The 21,446-nt window shown below is 43.0% G+C and overlaps 1 protein-coding gene across 6 annotated transcripts in view; it reads right to left on the reverse strand.

Moving 5' to 3' along the window:
* The window catches only part of ANKRD26 (ankyrin repeat domain containing 26), a 198,269-nt gene that overhangs the window by 25,036 nt on the left and 151,787 nt on the right, over nucleotides 1–21,446 (reverse strand). For all 6 annotated transcript variants that reach the window (XM_061640078.1, XM_061640076.1, XM_061640074.1 and 3 more), the window contains 3 exons: nucleotides 15,696–15,944; nucleotides 15,258–15,493; nucleotides 13,931–14,177 (listed from right to left, as the gene is read on the reverse strand). In XM_061640078.1, coding sequence (XP_061496062.1) covers nucleotides 13,931–14,177; nucleotides 15,258–15,493; nucleotides 15,696–15,944 — 732 coding nt within the window. The remainder of the gene's footprint in view (nucleotides 1–13,930; nucleotides 14,178–15,257; nucleotides 15,494–15,695; nucleotides 15,945–21,446) is intronic.

A 21,446-nucleotide genomic window follows, 5' to 3' on the forward strand; every position in this document is an offset into this window, starting at 1 on the left:
CGGACTCGGCAAGTAAGCTTCGGACAGGCCTGGCCCTTATCAGGTTCCCTCCTCATAGACCTGGCAGATTTACGACCAGACTGCTAGCTAAGGACTTTCCTTCCCTGCCAATGACCCAGGAATTTCCAGCCCCCACCGGCACTGCTGACTCAGTGCAGAGCTGACAAAATCTTAGCTAAAAGGTGGAGCCTGGGTAGGGAACATTTAATCTAACGTACTTACTTTCAGCAAGAAGGGTTTAAGTGCCTTCAGGCCAGGCCAGTCACCAGAAGGCCACTGTAGGAAGAAAGGAGCCTAGTGTTGTGGAGATGTTAGATGGGAGCATTCGGGAGTAAAGATGGATGCCCCTGAAGGCTGCAATTCTAAACACACTTACTAAGGGACTAAGCCCCATAGAACTCAATAGGACTTACTTCTGGGTAGATATAGTTTGGATTGTGCTGTTGGTAAAGCTTGACTAGGGATCCTCTGCAAAGACATCCATATCCAAGCAGGGTTGGCAGTCCCCTGCCTGGAATGCCCCGCCCGTACCTTTCAACATGGCTGCTCCAAACTTCTTTACAGATTTGACCCTTCACTTCAGAAAGAGGTCTGAGAAATGAGTAAGAGTAAGAAGATTCTCTACCCTTTCTGTCTACCCTGTGGGCTGCTATAAACTCACTTTGACAGCCAAACCAATTCCAGTGAGTAATAATTGAGAGAGAGAAAACACACATGGTTTGGTCTACCTTCACAGGCAGCAGCTTGGGAACAACAACAGTGCCACACTTTCAAATATGTGAATTCTCTTTTACCACTATTAGGCAAGAAACAAACTGCCATGCAACCAACAAGGTGCATCATCAATAGGTTTTAGGGAATTTAGCTGAGCACATGCAACCACTGCTGTCGCTTCTCTGGATGTAAGGGAGTGAGGTTAAAGGTAAATGAAATGCAAACAGAAAATGAAAAACAAAATACTGTGATGCTTTCCTAAATGCAATACCATACCAAACACAACAAGATTCCTATGAGTAAGGCAGACAACTTAGCATCCCACAACCAGTCAGGATTCATAACCGAAAACCAAAACTAAAAAAATCCTTGCAGCCACTCAGTTAATGCAGAATGCTGCGGCATGATTGCTGACATGAGTGAGATCCAATCAGCACATAATACCTCTGCTCTGAAATCTGCAATAGTTGCTGATTTGCTACCAGGCCAAGTTCAAGCTACGCTTTCCATATTATGGGTGCTAGATGGTACTTGTTCTGCTCTTGTAAGAAATCAGTCCTGTAAAGTGGCAGCATTTTGGATACTCTGTTCATAGGCTTTTCGTGGTAAGAGATATACAGAGGTGGTTTACCATTGCCTTCCTCTGACTTTGGACACATATGCTTTGGACACATTATGAGAAGACATGATTCACTAGAAAATACAATACATAAAAACAGAAGGGAGTAGAAAAGAGGAAGACCAAACAAGAGGTGGGTTGATTCCATAAAGGAAGCCACAGACCTGAACTTACAAGATCTGAGCAGGGTGGTTCATGACAGATGCTATTGGAGGTCACTGATTCATAGGGTTGCCATAAGTCAGAATTGACTTGAAGGCACATAACAACAACAACGAAGTGGCAGCACCTACGCTTTGGAACTCCTTGCCTATTGACATTAGGCAGATGCCTCTTTTCAGCACCTGCTAAAATCATTTTTGTTTAGGCAAGCCTATCCACGTATGTAGAAGCTATTGTGTTTTTAAATCTGTTATTAACTCATTGTTGGTTTTATTAATTTGAATGTTTTTCAATACATGTCTTTAACTATTTTTGCCAATAATTTTATTGTTTTAATCCTTTCTGTAAACTGTTTTGAGATTTTTTACAATAAAGCAGTATATAACTGTTGTAAATAAAATACATAAATAAATTTTGGAGTCACAGCTTTTAAAAATGTTTTTAAAGAAGTTTTGTTTTAATATATTTTAAAGTCTGTTTTTATGATTTTTAAAGTCTTTTTAGTGCTTTTGTTTGCTGCCCTGGGCTCCTACTGAGAGGAAGGGCGGGATATAAATCAAATAATAAATAAAAATAAATAAACTTCATTCACCCAACCCAAAATTCAGAATCATGCCACTTTAAGATGTTTGGCAACTGTTTATACTTGTTTTATGGTTATTGGTTTTTAAAGGGATTTATTTCTTATTGTGAGCTGCCTTGGTTTCCAATCACCAACCCTACCTTATAGAGTTGTTGGAAAGACTCCATACACACACACACTTGTAAAAATACACCCCACATAATAGTTTATTGTCAAACTAGTTGGTCATTGCAGAACATTTTTAAAAAAAAATCAGTATTAGTTTCCTACATAATAAAAAATGTGATACCTAGGTAAACCCTGCCTAATTGCTTTAAAGATAGGATTGGAGAGGGAGGGAAAGATTTACAATACAAACACAATTCTTTGTTATGTTTACTCAGAAGTCCCATTAATTTACAGCACAATCCTAACCATGTCTACTCAAAAGTAAGTCCTAATGAATTCAATGGGGTTTACTCCAGGTACATAGGATTAGCATTGCTTTACTCCCAGAAAAGCAAGTATTGGATTAAATACTTTCATATCGCCAAGGTTTTCAAGAAAAAAAACTTTAAACCATATTCTTACTCAAACTGAGGATCTCAAAACCACCATTTTCTGATGTTGCAATGGAGTCTAAGCACTGCCTGGGTCAACAAATCATAACCCTGGCTTCACTTATTGCCCTACAATCCTGAAAGGGCGGGCTTAGAGCCAGAGCTTGGAAAAGTTATTTTTTTGAACTACATCTCCCATCAGCCCAATCCGGTGGCCATGCTGGCTGGGGCTGATGGGAGTTGTAGTTTTAAAAAAGTAACTTTTCCAGGCTCTGGAGCTAAAAGCTGTTATACAGATCCTTTAAACAGATTAAACAGTCACGGGGGGGGCAGCTGACATTTTGGTGTATATCTCGGGAACCAGACCACCTAGAAACTTTTTTTTTTTTAAATTGAAGCTGAGAGTCTGGAGATTAAGGTAAGTTAGCTGGAGACCCGGAGGGGACCCCCCAAAACCAGAAACTGCAGCCAAAAACCAGACACCTGGTAACCCTACTCCATCTTGCACCCCATTATTGACTGCACCTGGGGCGGGCCGCCCCCCGCCCCCCTTGGTACACCACTGGTTACCAGTTCTCCCATTTTCATCCAGAGACTCGTTTTGGGGGGTCCTTTCCAGGTGAGTCACTCCAATCTCCAGACTCTTAGCTTTCATTTTTAAAAAATAAGTTCCTAGGTGGAACTGGTTCAAGAGATACACACCACAATGTCAGCTGCCACCTTCCCCCACAACTTCTGTTAGTACCAGCTGCTCTAATGCCAAACCTTTCAGGTTTTTAACCAATAAATGAAGTCCGAGTTGTGATTGACAGGAGATTTGTTGACCTCCAGGCAACAGCTAAAACCCATTGCAAGTTTTGAAACCAGCTTCCTTTTCTTGCTTGTCTGCACATCAGTAAATTTATAGCTTTCAGCAGCATCAAGAGTACTTTCTCTGTGCAGGAGATCTAGAACACAGTATCACAGCAGGATCTTGGAAGGCATCCACAGTAAACAATTTCAGTTACGATTATAATAAAAGTGTACATGCAGATTTTATTACACATTTTATCTTTCAAATAATTTTTGAACAGAAATTTTAAAAAGTGTACATGCTGTAGCTTATAATGCTATTATAATGTGTTATACTTTTCTAATTATAAGGAATCAAACAAGTTTAAATTTACTGGGCTGTTGAAGTTGGCAGTTTATTTGTCTAGTTCATAGCCTGTTTCGAAAACCTTCCCAATATGAGTGTCATGCCCCCCTCAGAGGACTCATCTGAGGAGGAAGAGGAATGGGAGACCGCAGACCCAGGAGAGGGCACAAACAGGGAGACAGCTCAGGATCCTTTGCCAGACCAGGGGCAAGCCCTTGAGGGAGCCCGCCTGTCAGAGTCGGGAAGCAACCCCAAGGCTGCCCCTTCCCCAGCAGAGAACAGACTCCAACAGGTGTTGCAGCAATGAAGTCAATCAGCTCGATTAAGGAGGAGAGCTCGCAAGAAAGCAGGCTGAGTGGAAGCTCCTGGCCTTGCACGCTGAGCATAAAAGACTGGAAGCAAATGGAGAATTCTTGCTCGAGTCAACGTCGAGCCTCGCTGCAGACATTACTCCGGCTCACCTGTTGCCCATGCCTTGGACCCTGCCCTGCCTGATTGGATCTCTTGGTTCTGGACATTTGGACTCTCTTAAGGACTTGACTTCTCTGCCTCCTCCTTCAGCACTTCCCAAACGGTGAACACCCTGGTTGGCCCCCTGGTTTCTTCTGCCTGGCAGATTTAAGTCTGGCCTTTTCTGTTAATTAGTTGGTAGCTGCTGTGAACCCACCGCGTTTGACAATGAAGCTTCAATCCTATACTCACTCTTCTGGGAGTAAAACTGCAATGCTAATCCCACATACCTGGGACTAAACCATATTGAACTCAGTAGGACTTATTTTTTAGTAGATAGGTTTAAGATTGTGCTGTACATCCATGGGACTTTTGAGTGAACAAAGCAAAGGACTATGGTGTAAATCTTTCTCCTGCCACCCAATCCTTTTTTAAAGCAATTAGACAGGACTTACTTAGGTGTTACTGCTTTTATTTGGTAGGAAACTAATACTGATTTTTTTTTAAAATGTTCTGCAATGACCAACTGGTTTTGACAATAAACTATTATATGGAATGTATATATTTTTACATCTCCAGTGTGTGTGTATATGGAATCTTTCCAACAACCCTGTGAGAAACCAAGGGTTGGAAACCAAGGCAGCTCACAACAAGAACTAAATCCATTTAAAATCCAATAGCCATAAAACAAGTATAAAACAGTTGCAAAACAGCTTAAACTGCTACTTTAACAGCTTAAAGTAGCATGGGTTGGGTGAGTGAAGTTTCTTATCCCTTGAGGTTGCAGTCTTGTGCATGCTTCACTGTGTGAGTAAGCCCCATTGGATACATTGGGACTTGCTTCTGAGTAGACATAAATAGGATTGCACTATAAATATATTTACAGGTTGTGTAAATAATAAACATCTGTGACATTACGCTTACATAAATATTTCTTCATACTATGTCTCAATATGTATCTGATTTCCCTTTTAAGATTAATTAAAATGATTTACATGCAGACACAGTTTATAAAGTAGATCCATATAATACATTTAAAACACATCCAACTCACATTTAAAGTACATGACTTCCCCCAAAGAATCCTGGCATGTGTAGTTTCCCCCTCACAATTATAGTTCCCATCACCCCTAACAAGCTATAGTCCCCATGATTCTGTGGTGGGATTTCTGTGCTTCAAATGTATGTTGAACGTGCTTTAAATGAATGGTGTGGATTTGCCATAGGTATGCTGTGCATTCACTAGTAAATTGAAAGAGCAATTTTAAAATATACTTTTTTAAACAGGAAGGGCTGTAGCTCAGTGGTAGGGCACATGCTTTGCATGCAAAGCTTCAAAATTCAATCTCCGGAAAAGATTTTCTGGAATCCTGGAGGACCAATGCTAGTCCATGTCGTCAGTACTGAGCTAGGTAATACCAAATGGCCTGAGTCAGTATAAGGCAGATTCCTTTGTTCCTAAAAGAGGAAAGAGACCCAAGAGCCACAGCAACTCTGAAATTTATTTATGTATTTTACTTACAACATTCATATACCACTTTATTGTAAAAAACAACAACCTCAAAGCAGTTTTACAATAAAATTACTGGCAAAAACTGTTAAAAACATATATTTAAAAACATTGTTAGTTTTATTATTTTGAATTAATTAAAAACAGATAAAAAGCATAATAGCGTCTACATGACTGAGTAGGTGTGCCTAAACAAAAAAGGTTTTTAGCAGGTGCCAAAAAGAATACAATGAAGGCACCTGCCTAATGACAATAGGCAAGGAGTTCCAAAGAGTAGGTACTGCCACATTAAAGGACTGATTTCTTACAAGAGCAGAACAAGTACTATGTGGGCCCCCCCGTAACATGGAAAACACACCTTGAACTTGGCCTGGGAGCAAATTGGCAACCAGTGCAGATTTGAAAGGGTCTCACTCATGTCAGCAATCATGCCACAACTTTCTGCACTAAGTGCAGCCCCATGTCAGGTTGTGCTGCATGGGGATTTCTGTGACCTTGGCTGCCAGGGTTTTTTGGGTTTTGGTTAGGAATCCTGACTGGTTGAAGGATGCTGACTTTTCTGCCTTGCTCATAGGTATCTCCTGCAGCTCCACACATCCTCAAAATCTGCTACAGAGGGCTGGGGGACCCTCTGGTACAGATTGGAGGACACAGTGAGAAGAGAGAACAGGAAAGTCCCATTGAGCAAGCAGAACGTTTGTATGATCAATCCTTAGCTTTCAGTTTCACTCTTCTAAATATATAATTGTGTATCTATCTAATTCTTTATTATACAGTCACAAGAGTGGCTGTATACTATAGTCAGCATGGATTTTTCGCATTCCACAATGTTAAATTGAAAATACTCCCCATGCCATTCTGATGCTTCCTATAAGCTCATTTCAAAACAAAACCTTACAAAACTTATAGTCCTGAACTCAGACACGCTTGCTTAACAACCCTCTAAATTTTCATGGCGATACACAAAACACTCAGAGAGAATCGAGAGTTCAAAGTGTAAAAAGAGAGAGATAAAAACCCAGACCCCTTTTGGACTTTTTTCTGTCAGAGTTCTCATAATTTGTTGAAAGAAATTAAAAATCAGCCATGTTCACAGAGTACCAAGTAATCCTATTACTGACCTTGCCCCATACTCTGACCTTCATCTCCTGCAGTTTAGAAGCTTAAAAAATGCCTAGCTGTTTTTTAATTAATTTAAGAAATTTAGCATTGAACTCTGTAATAAGGCCAGGCAGGCTCAGTAAGAACCACCTGTCAGTGTTCTAAACGCCAGATTCACAGTTGCTGGGCTTGCTTAATCAGGGGGCCACACCCACACTAGACCTTTATTTCACTTTAGAATCATGGCTTCCCCCAAAGAATCCTGGGTAGTGTAGTTTGTGAAGGGTGCTGAGAGTTGTTAGGAGACTCCTATTCCTCTGACAGAGCTCCAGCGGAGTGGTTTAACAGTCAGCCACTCTGATTGAAGCTCTGTGAGGGGAACAGGGCATCTCCTAGCAACCAAATTCATGGAGGACAGGGCTATCAATGGCTACTAGCCGTGATGGCTGTGCTCTGCCACCCTAGTCAGAGGCAGCATGCTTCCGAAAACCAGTTGCTGGAAGCCTCAGGAGGGGAGAGTGTTCTTGCACTCGGGTCCTGCTTGCGGGCTTCCCCCAGGCACCTGGTTGGCCACTGTGAGAACAGGATGCTGGACTAGATGGGCCACTGGCCTGATCCAGCAGGCTCTTCTTATGTTCTTAACTCTCAGCACCCTTCACTAACTACATTTCCCAGGATTCTTTGAGAGAAGCCATGACTGTCTAAAGCAGCCTTTCCCAACCACTGTGCCTCCAGATGTTGTTGTTGAGTGAATGGGCGGAAAAATGGCAAATGCAATTTATTTTATTTATTTATTATTTTTTTAGTTGCATTTCTAAACCGCCCTATAGCTAGCAGCTCCCAGGGCGGTGTACAACATGATAAAACCACAATATTTAAAATACAGCAAGTGTGTATTGCGCAGACAATATAAACATTATATAAACAAAGTGAAAGAAAAACTAAAAAAAATAAGATTAAAAGCTTAAATAGTTTAAAATGCCTGGGTGAAGAGGTGGGTTTTTACCTGGCGCCGAAAAGATGACAGAGAAGGCGCCAGGCGTATCTCATCTGGGAGGGCATTCCATAATTCGGGGGCCACCACCGAAAAGGCCCTAGATCTTGTTACTGGGCCTCTGTATGGGTTGGGACCCAGAGAAGGGCCTTAGACATCGAGCGGAGTGAACGGGTAGGAACATAGCGGGAGAGGCGTTCCATCAGATATTGCGGTCCAGTGCCGTTAAGGGCTTTATAGGTAAGGACCAACACTTTGAATCTGGCCCGGAAACATATTGGAAGCCAGTGCAGTTGGGCCAGAATAGGTGTTATGTGGTCGAATTTCTTCGTCCCAGTAAGAACTCTGGCCGCAGCATTCTGCACTAGCTGAAGTTTCCGAATCGTTTTCAAAGGTAACCCTACGTAGAGAGCATTACAGTAATCCAATCTAGAGGTTACCAGAGCGTGAATAACTGAGGCTAGGTTCTCCCTGTCCAGATAGGGTCGTAGTTGGGCTACCAGCCGAAGCTGGTAGAACGCATTTCGTGCCACCGAGGCTACCTGGGCCTCAAGTGACAGAAGCGGATCTAATAAGATCCCCAAACTACGGACCTGTTCCTTTAGGGGGAGTGTAACCCCATCTAGGACAGGTCTGACATCAACCATCTGAGCAGAGGGCCCCCCAACTAACAGCATCTCAGTCTTGTCAGGATTGAGCTTCAGTTTGTTTGCTCTCATCCAGTCCATTATCGCGGCCAGGCAGCGGTTCAGTACAGCAACAGCCTCACCTGAAGAAGATGAAAAGGAGAAATAGAGCTGCGTATCATCAGCATATTGCTGGAAACGCACTGCATAACTCCTGATGACCTCACCCAGCGGCTTCATATAGATATTAAAAAGCATGGGGGACAGAACTGAGCCCTGCGGGACCCCATACTGGAGCACCCAGGGACTCGAGTAGTGTTCCCCAAGCATCACCTTCTGGAGACGATTCTCAAGATAGGAGCACAGCCACCGTCAAGCAGTGCCTCCAACTCCTAACTCCGCGAGTCGCCCCAGAAGGATACCATGGTCGATGGTATCAAAAGCCGCCCAGAGATCAAGGAGAACCAACAGAGTTACACTCCCTCTGTCTTTCTCCCGACAGAGGTCATCATACAGGGCGACTAAGGCTGTTTCTGTACCAAACCCTGGCCGAAAGCCGGATTGAAATGGATCCAGATAATCAGTTTCATCCAAGAGGGCCTGGAGTTGGCGAGCGACCACGCCCACTAGAACCTTGCCCAGAAATGGAACATTTGCTACCGGCCTATAGTTGTTAAAGTTATCAGGGTCCAAGGAGGACTTTTTTAGGAGCGGTCGCACTACCGCCTGTTTCAGGCAAGGTGGGACCACTCCCTCTCGTAACGAGGCATTAATTACCTCCTTGGCCCAGCCAGCCGTTCCATTTCTGCTAGCTTTTATTAGCCACGAGGGGCAAGGGTCCAGAGTGGAAGTAGTCGCCCGTATCTGTCCAAGCACCTTGTCCACATCCTCGAGCTGTACCAACTGAAACTCATCCAATAAAACAGGACAAGACTGTGTTCTGGACACCTCATTAGATTCAACTGTTACAATATTGGAGTCAAGGTCAATATAAACAAGTGTAAAATTATGCATATTGGAGCAAAAAATCTGAATTTCACATATACGCTCATGGGGTCTGAACTGGCGGTGACTGACCAGGAGAGAGACCTCGGGGTTGTAGTGGACAGCACGATGAAAATGTCGACCCAGTGTGCGGCAGCTGTGAAAAAGGCAAATTCCATGCTAGCGATAATTAGGAAAGGTATTGAAAATAAAACAGCCGATATCATAATGCTGTTGTATAAATCTATGGTGCGGCCGCATTTGGAATACTGTGTACAGTTCTGGTCGCCTCATCTCAAAAAGGATATTATAGAGTTGGAAAAGGTTCAGAAGAGGGCAACCAGAATGATCAAGGGGATGGAGAGACTCCCTTACGAGGAAAGGTTGCAGCATTTGGGGCTTTTTAGTTTAGAGAAAAGGCGGGTCAGAGGAGACATGATAGAAGTGTATAAAATTATGCATGGCATTGAGAAAGTGGATAGAGAAAAGTTCTTCTCCCTCTCTCATAATACTAGAACTCGTGGACGTTCAAAGAAGCTGAATGTTGGAAGATTCAGGACAGACAAAAGGAAGTACTTCTTTACTCAGCGCATAGTTAAACTATGGAATTTGCTCCCACAAGATGCAGTAATGGCCACCAGCTTGGATGGCTTTAAAAGAAGATTAGACAAATTCATGGAGGACAGGGCTATCAATGGCTACTAGCCATGATGGCTGTGCTCTGCCACCCTAATCAGAGGCAGCATGCTTCTGAAAACCAGTTGCCGGAAGCCTCAGGAGGGGAGAGTGTTCTTGCACTCGGGTCCTGCTTGCGGGCTTCCCCCAGGCACCTGGTTGGCCACTGTGAGAACAGGATGCTGGACTAGATGGGCCACTGGCCTGATCCAGCAGGCTCTTCTTATGTTCTTATGTTCTTAACTCTCATCAGTCTCAGCCAGCATTGCCAATGGTCAGGAAAGATGGGAATTGTAGTCCAGCAACATCTGGAGGCACACTGGTTGGGAAAGGCTGGTCTAAAGTGTAATAAAGGTCTGGGGTGGATGTGGCCAGTGACAGCTTTGGTTTAAATTGGGTGGGAGGCTACAAGTGCCTGCTGTAGAATAAAAAGGTGGGGGAAACGCTGAAAAAGAATGATACTGTTCACAATGTTTTCCTTTTGGAAAGGAAAGGGACTTCTGCTCTACCCAGTGCCCACCCATCTAATCTCCTCCCCTCCCCCTTCCTCCTCTCCCCTCCCTCCTTCCCCCTCCCCAGATCAGTTTCACCTATCCTAAGTATGATTGCACAAGAGTAAATCCCACTGAATTCAAAAAGCATGCAAATGATCAAACCTGCCCTCCCCTCCTCCTCCCTCTCCCTCTTGCTCCTTCCCTCCCCCTTCCTTCACCCCTCCTTCACCCCTCCTTCCCCTCCCCCTCCTGCTCCCCTCTCCTCCTTCCCCCTACTCTCCCCTCCCCCTACCCAATGCGAAGTTTTACCTATCCTAGCTATGACTGCACGGGAGTAAATCCCACTAAAATCAATAAGCATGTAAATGATCAGACCTACCTTTTCCCTCTTTCCCCTCTCCTCTCCCTTCCTTCTCTTCTCCTCCCCACTCCAGGCCTCCCTCCCCATGGTCAGTTTTACCTATCCTAAGAATGACTGCACAGGAGTAAATCCCACTGAACTCAATAAGCATGCAAACAATCAATCAATTCTCAGCAAACTTGCACAGGATCCCATTTCTTCCCTCCCAGATTAAAAAGCAGACACATTCACTAATAGGCAAAAAACCCTTTTGGTTTAAGCATGTACCTACAGCCAAAAGATATTTCTATCAAACTTTAAAAAGCAGGGAGATTGGGCAGCTATAGTGAATGCACCAAGGGAGCAGGAGACCTGACCTCCTCTCTGTGATATTGTATAGTCCTACAAATTTGTAAAAATGCAAACACAATTTGGGTTGGTCTTTCACAGTTTGATAGAAATAGCTGTTGGCTACAGGTATGTTCTTAAACTGGAAGTTCTTTTGCCTATTAGTGAATGGTATTGCATTTAGGAAATCATCACTGTCTTTTGCTTTTCTTTTTCTATTTGCATTTCATTTACCTCTGATCTCACTCCCTTGCATCCATAGATGCAACAACACTGGTTCCATGCGCTCAGCACAACCCCCTTAAACCCACCAATGATGCACCTTGTTGTTTGCATGATGGTTTGCTTCTTGCCCAATATTGGTAATACTGGTAATTCCCAATACTGGGAAGTATGGCTGATTGCTGTTGTTCCCTATCTACTACTTGTGAAGGTAGACCAAATAATGTGTGTTTTCTCTCTGTCAATTATTACTCACTGGAATTGGATTGGCTGTCAAAGTGAGTTTATAGCAGCCCACAGAACAGGCAGGAAAGAATACAGAATCTTCTTAACTTTTACTCATTTCTCACATCTCTCTCTGCAGTGAAGCATCAAGTCTGTAAAGAGGTTTGGAGCAGCTACACTAAAAGGCAGGCAGGGGGTTGTCAACCCTGATTTGATACGGATATCTTTGCAGAAGATCCCTAGTCAAGCCTTACCAACAACACAATTCAAACCATATCTACTCAGAAGTAAGTCCTGTTGCGGTCTATGGGGCTTAGTCCCTTAGTACGTGTGTTTAGAATTGCAGCCTTCAGGGGCAGCAATCTTTACTCCCGAGTGCTCCCATATGACATCTCCATAATACTAGGCTCCCTTCTTTGTACAATGGCCTTCTGGTGATTGGCCTGGCTTGAGGGTACTTAAACACTTCTTGCCAAAAACAAGTACACTAGATTAAATGTTCCCTTCCCAGGCTCCCAAGCAGTTGAGAAGGAATGATCCCATCACTGCAGCTGGACCTGGGAACACCCTCATTTAACTATGATTTCTATCTTAATTTCCAATCAGAATTTCATGTTGGGTGGTATGCTCCAAGCAACTGTGGTTGATACTTAATGTATCATATTTAATGACATCAGTAGGGCGCACCCCGTGACATCACTAGGGTCCACCACAAAATCTCAGGGTTTGGGATGCTTCTGAGCTCACAACCCTACTAGACACCTACCCCTCTGTAAATAAAAAAGTACCGTATTCACCCTCTTTCCCTATCTAAACAGAAAACAGCTACTACTGAAACATATTTCTGAAAAATAAAACAGTATATACTTCAGAACCCATTTTTAAACTTTCATCTGCAGAAGGCTTTCCAATGCAGCAGAGGAATCCCACTGATAGAATGAGGAAGGCGGCTATTCCCCTTTCCCCTGCAGCCCACAGCCCCTCAGGATGCTTGGTGCACCCTCTAGAACAGCATGGAGGATGCTGCTGCAAGGCAAAGGGAAATTATAAAAAATTACTTCCTGCTCCCCCCCACTTTTTACTGACAGAGTCATCCTGAATTATTCTCCACTCAATGCTACTGACAAGTGGGAGAAAACTGTAGATGCAAACGTTTTAGAAAGAAATAAACCATAAAGTCTTTCAGTTTTCTAGCTTTCTAACTTTTCCAAATAAAACTATAGGCTGGTCACACAAAAAATTAGCAGCACAGAATTATGATACTCTGTTTGGACCCAGTTGTTCAATAGGGGTTTGTGTTCATATCAACATAAGCAAATTGTGTAAAAAGAGCTCTACTGGATCAGATCAGATCACTGGCTTATGTAGTCCATTATCCTGTTTCCCACAGTGGCCAACCCAATGCCAATGGAAAGCCCACAAGCAGGACATGAGGGCAATATCTCTCTCCTAGTGTTGCTCATCAGCAGTTGGTAATTACTGTAATGCTCTCTTACAAAACAATAGTGGAGGTTAGGTGCTATTACCTCTCTTTGAAGAGAGGTGTTTGGAACATGGTGAATTTCTCATTTTATTTGTCTTCCTGGTTTCGGCCCAGTTTACCTGATGGAGCGCCTCCAGCGCCACCAATTATGCCGCCCGACAAGATCAGCCACTCAGGGCCTTCTCTCAGTCCAACCAACTAAAACAGCTAGGTTGGTGGGGACTAGGGAGAGGGCATTTTCAGTGGTGGCCCCCACTCTCTGGAACTCCCTCCCGTATGATCTTCGGCATGCCCCTTCCCTGAATGTATTCCGCAAAGCCTTGAAGACCTGGCTCTTCCGACAGGCCTTTGGAACTTCCGGGGAGGGTTAATTTTTTAGGACAAATCGCCTATTACTCTGAACTGCTATTGTTCTTTATTCATAGTTTTACTGTTATATGTATTTTATGTGTATTTTATTATGATGCATTTATTGCAACTAAATTGTACGTCGCCTAGAGTGGCCATCGGCCAGATAGGCAGCTTATAAATTAAATTATTATTATTATTATTATTATTATTATTATTATTATTATTATTTATTAGCATAGGAACTAAAGATTGTGAACATCTTAAAGTGTGTTAAATAGTGTTTGTTAAACAGAATTAACTGTTCATGTGGACATATCTATGATTACAATATAACTGAAAGGGCAGTTTAGAATGGCATTCACAATTACTAACCTTTGCCAGGTAAGCTTCCACTCTGGTTTTTGAGGACACTACACTTCCAGTTGGGTTCATGAATGCACCTCCAAGGCTAAGAGGTCTATTCAGTGCTAAGTTGCTGCTAAGATTTCCCAGCTGAACTGTTTCCAAGACAGGACTTGAAGAAAGACTTCCACTTATAAAGCTGTTAGCAAGTAAAGACTTGCTCCTGTGACGCTCATGTAAGAGCTTGGTGCTGGCTTCTGCCAATTTCTCATTAGCTCTGTAAAAAATTCAGAGGTAGGTGATTAGTTAACCAACAGCTCATCTTAAAGGACAGATACATTTAAAATTTATAAACAGTGAAACTGCAGAATAAAATGTTCTGTTATATCTCCAGCTCCTAACAGGAATTCTCCAGTTCAGGGCAAAAGTCAGTCTGGAGCAGGGACCTTGGACTGCTATTCTAGATTCATGGGGCAGGCTAGTAGGGGGAGTCAGGAAAAAGGGCACCCTTTTTCTTATCCATCCTGAAACTATGCAATACTAAAGGCTCAGGTACAGGGCTGGCTGCCAGTCTCAAACCTGATTGTTTTATTGCAATATAGTGGAGAGGGATGGCTTCCAAAGAGTGGGAAAGGAAAGAGATGCCCCCTTTCACCTAATTTAAAATCTCTGTACATAGCAAGGAGGTGAATTTTCCCTCCTATTCCCTTCTAATTCTAGGCTGTCATGAACAATCTATTGCCAGGAGGAGGGGGTAGTGAGCATGCTAAGTTTTTAGGACCATTTTTATTTTCTTTTGAATTTACAAATAAATGTGTTTTCCATGACTGGACAAATCTTCAATTATGTAGAAATCACTAATTATCTGTGGGTGGTCCTGGTTTTCTTCCCAGCTAAGCAGCATGGGTTCGGTGTTAGAAAGAATAAACTGTGGCCTCTCAGGAAATAGTGATGGGACATGATCAATTAGACATGTCTTCTATAGTACAGTAACAGGAGATGGCTGAGCTCTGGGGCCAGATGAGTAGCTTCATGTTCATCTCAGGCCTGAATAGAACTATGTAGGTTAGGGGGATACACATACCTCTCCCTCCCTGGGAGAGGGGTTTTTGGGGGTGGGGGACTGGTAATCCCCCTTCAGTTTAGTGTTTAAAAAGAGATATTAGGATTTGAAGAAGCTATTTCTTTCCAATCCTATTGAATTCCTCTCCCTAAAAGCTTCCCTGACATAGTTCGGACTATATTAAAGTTTGATTTCCCATAGCGGACATGAACTTATCTAAAATGGATGTGTTAATAGCTGCCAAAAAAAAGCCACAAGGAAGAGAACTGTATTGTCAGAAGATGTCTAACTTACCGATCCAATTTACTTCCAAAAGACTTTCTCATTTTTAGTTCTTCGGAGTACAGTCCTTTATATCTTTCCAATTCTGAACGCACAGACTCTTTTTGTAAGACGTTGTCTTGCTGTCTGTTTCTCAGTTTGGCCAGCTCAGATTCTAGATCTTTTATTCTGTTTTCCAGCTGATTTCTCAAGGAAGCATAATTATTAGCTCTTATTTGTTCCATTGTTTCTTGTGAGGCTGCCTGTGTCTAGGACACAAATTATATTAGTTTAGAAGATTAATTAAGATAGGTGTCGTTATAACACCCACATTTTAAAGAAACACTAAAATAGAACAAGGATTAATCAGGGTGCTAACAGGTAACCACATCACCTTGGCTCAGTATGCTGATGAATAAATATAGCAAGTTATCCTCATAATGAGGTTACAACAAATTATTATTTTTTTACCTGCAAAAACACATTGACTTCTTCTAGTTTTTGTCTTATTTCTTGCCTAGCTCGCTCTTCAACATCTCTCTTGTACTGCTCCATTTGGTTGAGGTCTATCACACTGCCCTGTACATGGCATTTGAGGTTAGATATATCTTCTTCTAGTTGCGTTTTGGTTTTCTCCAGTAATTTCATAGAAGATAACTGTTCACGTAGTTCATGATTTGTAGATTCTAACTGTGCACATCTTGTTGACTCAATCTCCACCTGCAGAGAAAGTTCATCAACTTGACAAACAAGAAGTCTTAAACTCAAAAAAGGAAACTAAACATCTTCAAAATACATTAAACCAATTAAAGGTTACATAAGGGCACACAACTATGATATTTCAGACTGTACCAATAAATGCGATATTGAAGATTTGGTTACAGACAGGGAGATAAGGGTTGAGAAAATGGCAAATATGTTTTCAACTCTGAATACAAATTAATTATTAAATAACGTAACTGGATAGACTGATTAAAACATTTTAAAATTCATTTTAATACAATTACTTCTAAAAGCTTCAGCAAACAAGCAACATTATAGAAGGAGGATATGCGTTTTCTACAATGATGCCTGCTTCCTAAAGTTTTTATAATTCAATCCTTCTGTATGTGAAAAGATGCCTCTTTCTGGGAAGTATGGAAAGGTTTCCCTTTGAAGCAACTCTTTGAAGCTGGTTTTACTGGTGGCTGCAAATGGCATCCAAATCCCTGTAACAATCATAAGGAAAGGCACGAAAAGTTTGTCTTGGTCATACAGCTTTCTTTGGATGCTATTATTTGTGTCAACAAGTGTACAGGGCTTGTATGTACTTGATACTCTTGACCAGCCCGCCCCAACCCGTGCCTTCCAGATGTTTTTGAACCGCACCATCATCCTTGTCCATTGGACATGTTGGCTAGCGCTGATGGATATTGTAGTCCAAAACATCGGGAGGCAGTATATGGTGGGATGGTGTTAACATTAATATAAAAAGTCCCACTGGGAGTTCTAGTCTCACATCTGAATCCTGGTTGGGGAGCAATTTGAGCTGCAGAACTACCATCACTACTACCACACATATATATATATTCCAGTGCAGCATGGGTCAACTCTATGCCTGAAACTACCCATTTCAGGGATTTACAATGGTTATTACAGGCAGACACCTCTGCCCATGCTTTCATAAACCTCTTGGAGCCCAGTGGTTTAGACTGTTATGCTAAGCTTGGGAGATGGGGTGGCAGGAAGGAGGTAGAAATAAGCCCAGGGTGATATGTTTCAGGTGGAGGGCCTGATGGCAGCCAAACATGGGAACGGTAGACCTGTTGTCCCAAGTCCTGGAGAACAGGTGTACCCTCTGAGAATTAAGCCTGCACAAGTAGGGTGCCTGGAGAAATGAGAATTAAATCTCTGGAAGCAAGTCTGTGATTAGGGGGAAGCAACAGCTGCAACTGGGGGGGGGAGACAAGAGGCCATCTACCCATTAAGAAACATGAGTGTGGGAGACCTGATCTCCAGCAGCAGTGAGACCTGGTCTCTAATTTACCCAGTAAGAAAACAAGTGGAACCACATTTCTTACGTTCCCTTGGGACTTCTGGACTATCTGCTTTGGTAATCCTGGTGTCTGGCCATTTATTTTTCCATGGAGACCAGGTAAGCCCACTTTGGTAGGCCTGATGCCTGTCTGCTAGGATAACAGGTCTACCACTTGACGTAACATTACTTTCCTGCAAAGGCCAAGTTTACCTATTTCTGTAGATCTGCTATGTGGACACCCACCAATTTTTCTCTGGTTTGCCCTGCATGGCCTATAAGAGGTCACCTCTGTATTCTCAGCAGCACTGGCCATCACTAATGGTCATCTACTGCTTTGGACCAGCTGACCCATGTTCAAGAGTGGCTGTATACTATAGCCAGCATGGATTTTTTCACATTCCTCCATGTTAAATTGAAAATACCCCCCATGCCATTCTGCTGCTTCCCATAAGCTCATTTCAAAACAAAATCTTACAAAACTTGTAGTCCGGAACTCAGAAACACTTGCTTAACAACCCTCTAAGTTTTCGTGGCTATATATAAAACACTCAAAGAGAATCCAGATTTCAAAGTGTAAAAGAAGAGAAAAAAATCCAGACCCCTGTTGAGGGGGTCCCTAAGTCTCTTAATTCCAGTGTAACTAATTGAGTTAACTAATCCAACCCCTCATTAAGAATTTATCCCTCTCCTATAAATTTAAACAAATACAGATGATCCCTCCCATATACTTTGTCCTCAGTTACATGCAATTCCCTTATGATCAATTAGTTACACTATAAATATGTTCATGAGAATTCCTTTTTGTGGTCATCTATCATTTCAAGCCATTTTGCTAGAGAAGTATATTACAGACCAATCTATGTAAGTGTAGTGGAATTCTTTTGTATAGATTAGTTTATGTAGAATATGATTTTATGCTGTAATGTACTTTGTTTATTATGTGCAATAACGTAGTATGTCTTTGCAATTTTATTTATAGCCCCTGATGAAGGGCAGATAACATAGTGGCTGAAGCGTGTTGGGCTTTTTTTGAAAATAAGCACCACATTTCCCAGCAACTTGGGATTTCTCCCCTTTTTTATTCTCGGCTTTTTGGATGCCTGCCACTTTCTGTGTCCTGCCCAGAATCTGAGAAGTGAGATGGAGGCGGGGTTTGGTTTAATTCTCATTTTATTAGTGTGATGGTTGCATCCAAAGCAGTGCTCTTCATAAACCTATCTACTCTGACTCACTTCTTTCCCTAACTAGTCTAACTAATCAGTCTCTGCAGCGTGTGGGGAGAGTTTACTCAGGACTAGAGCCTGGGTGGGCACCTGCTTAAGTAAGGGAAGGTCTTCACCAATAAACAACAGCTCCTCTGAAGTTCCACCCTCTGAAACTCCCTCTTATCACGCCTTCTCACGTGGGGCGAAGGGCGGCAAAACTCCGACAGTGGGGCTTCACTAGGTGACGGCACGACCTCAGGGAGCGGAAAGCTGGTTGGCAGGGAAGTGTTTGAAGTGCCAGGTGGGGATTCCTGCATGGGTGGGGTTGGCATGCGCGAAGGGTTGCTTCCCAATGGCTCAGGTGGGGAGCTTGCGGACGGGGCAGGACCTGCCTCGATGGGGGTGCTGGCCGAGGAAGTCTGCAGGCTGGCAGAGTCCCCCCTCCTTCAATGCCCCCAGGGACCTCATCCTCATCTGACTCCTCCCTGATCTAACTCCCCTTGTGCCTGGGGCACAACATTCTGCTTTTGATCTTTAATTAAGAAATTTAACACGGAAGTCTATGATAGTGCAGGCATGCTTCATAAAAACCAACTGTCAGTGTTCTAAAAGCCAGATTCATAGCTGTTTGGCTTGGCTAATTGGGACCACACCTATGCAAGACACTTTTTCCCCTTTAAACAGGCATGAATCCCAAAGTGTAGTTTGTGAAGGGTGATAAGAATTGTTAGGAAGCTCCTATTCCCGACAGAGCTCCAGTGGCCAGAGTGGTTTAACAGTCAGCCCCTGTTCTGGAGATTGTAGCTCTGTGAGGGGAATAGGGCATCTCCTAGAAACTCTCAGCATCTTTCACAAACTACACTTCCCAGGATCCTTTGGGGGAGAAGCTGTGGAATAAAAAGTTGGGGGAACCCCCCCATATAATGATATTGTTAACAATGTTTTTCTGAAAAGGAATGGGGCCTTCCCACTGCCCAGTGCCCACTCACCCAATCTTCTCCCTTCCCCTCCCCCAGGTCAATTTCACCTAGGAGTAAATTCTTCCAAGCTACACAGGACTGTGAAAGACCAACCCAAATTGTGTTTGCATTTTGACACATTTTTAAAATTTGTACACAAATTTGAGTACAATATCTCAGAGAGAAGGTCAGGTCTCCTGCTCCTCTGGTGCATTCACTATACCTGTCCCATTTCCCCACTTTTAAAAGTTTGATAGAATATTTGTTGGTTCTACATATATCCTTAAACCTCAAGGTTTTTTTTGTTTATTACTGAATATGATCTCAGGCGGCACTTGAGCTCCAACTGGTGGTTGAAGGCAGAAAAAACACTTTTTGATTTTGCAGAGTTGTCTATCTCCCCTTACACAAAAGGATCAGTTCTTTCATGACAAGCCAGAGAAGGCATATATAGGAACAGTGACCTCAAAGATAGACAAAAGCAGACAAACACTTTCTGCCACAGAACAGAAAACAACAGAATCAAGCAGCTCAGCACACAACAGGGAGAAGCCCTGAGATCATCTTTACATGCACATAGAAGACTGTTTCACTGTAAAGCCAAATGACTCTTCTCGAATGCATGTAAAATGATCTCAGATGGGACATACCAAAGCTGACTCATGTAGGGTGAATAAACTGGGCTGCATACTGGCCTGGGAGAACATGCTCCAGTACCCTTCTCCCAAAGACTGCCTGAGCTGAGGCATAAAATGGAAATGGATTGCCTTCAAGTCGATTCCGACTTATGGTGACCCTATGAATAGGGTTTTCATAGTAAGCAGTATTCAGAGGGGGTTTACCATTGCCTTCCTATGAGGCTGAGAGGCAGTGACTGGCCCAAGGTCCCCCTGTCAACTTCATGGCTGTGTGAGGATTTGAACCCTGGTCTCCCAGGTTGTAGTCCAGCACCTTAACCACTACCAGGAATCTATCTTATACTGCTTGACAAATGTGTTAGGGCTAACCCATGTGGCCTCCCTGCAACCCTCATGAAGAGCATTAAGAAGGCAGCTGAAGTTGCTGCCACCCTGAAGTGTGCCAGACTCAAGGAAGCATACGGTAATGCTATGTAGGCTTTAAGCTACCTTGATAGAATTGACTATTCTTCCCAAAGAGGGGTGAAAGTAAGCAAACAGGGCATCAGTTTGGCAAAAAGGGTTTCATTCTTGAGATGTAAACCTAGGTATATACTATGAGTGCCTAGTTTCTTCAGCCAGATAGACAGGTAAAGGTCATAAAGAGCCTCTGTTCACAGTGAAAGGAAGGAAGGACCTTAAGACAGAAAGTTGAAATAGCATGGAGAATCACTCTGTCCTTGTGGAAGGTACAATAGTGTTTGTCCACAGACAGAGCATTGAGCTCTGGAATCCTCCAGGCAGAAGTGATAGCAACAAGAAACAGAACTTTGAAATGAAGGAGACAAAGGGACAGAGGTTCAAAAGGAGGCTTCTGAACAGCAATCAAAACATTGTACAAATCCCAGGTAGGGAAGCAGTGCTGGGTTGCTGAGATAGCAGCTCCTAACAGTAAACACCACTTCAGGGATGGTTGAGAATCCAAGGGTTTCTCTGGAGTTGTGGAAAAGAGGGAAGACAGAGCAGAAGCTTGTCGCTGACCAGGGTAGGGTCTGAACCCTATAGTCAGCCCATCTTGAAGGAAGAACAACACTTCATTAACACCTGCTTTTTCCAGGAGCTAACTGCTCCTTATAAAACCAAGCAGATAAACACCTTCCATGTACTTTCATAAAGCAGAGGAATATCTGGGAGCCACCATTGTAACTACTGATGGTGAGAGGCCTGCTTAGTAAAAGTTTCCTCTGAATGATCTCCAATGAAGGTTCTGCTAAGCCACATCTGAATGCTAGAGACTTCCCTGGGATAACAGATTGACTCTGAGAGGTAGCTGCCACAGGGCAGATGTTATTAGACTGCGTATCTTTGGAGAACCATGGTCTTGGTGGCTAATATGGAGCCACTTGAAGAACTCTCTTCCTGTC

The sequence above is a fragment of the Rhineura floridana genome, chromosome 8 (assembly GCF_030035675.1).
Source record: "Rhineura floridana isolate rRhiFlo1 chromosome 8, rRhiFlo1.hap2, whole genome shotgun sequence".
Lineage (NCBI taxonomy): Eukaryota > Metazoa > Chordata > Lepidosauria > Squamata > Rhineuridae > Rhineura > Rhineura floridana.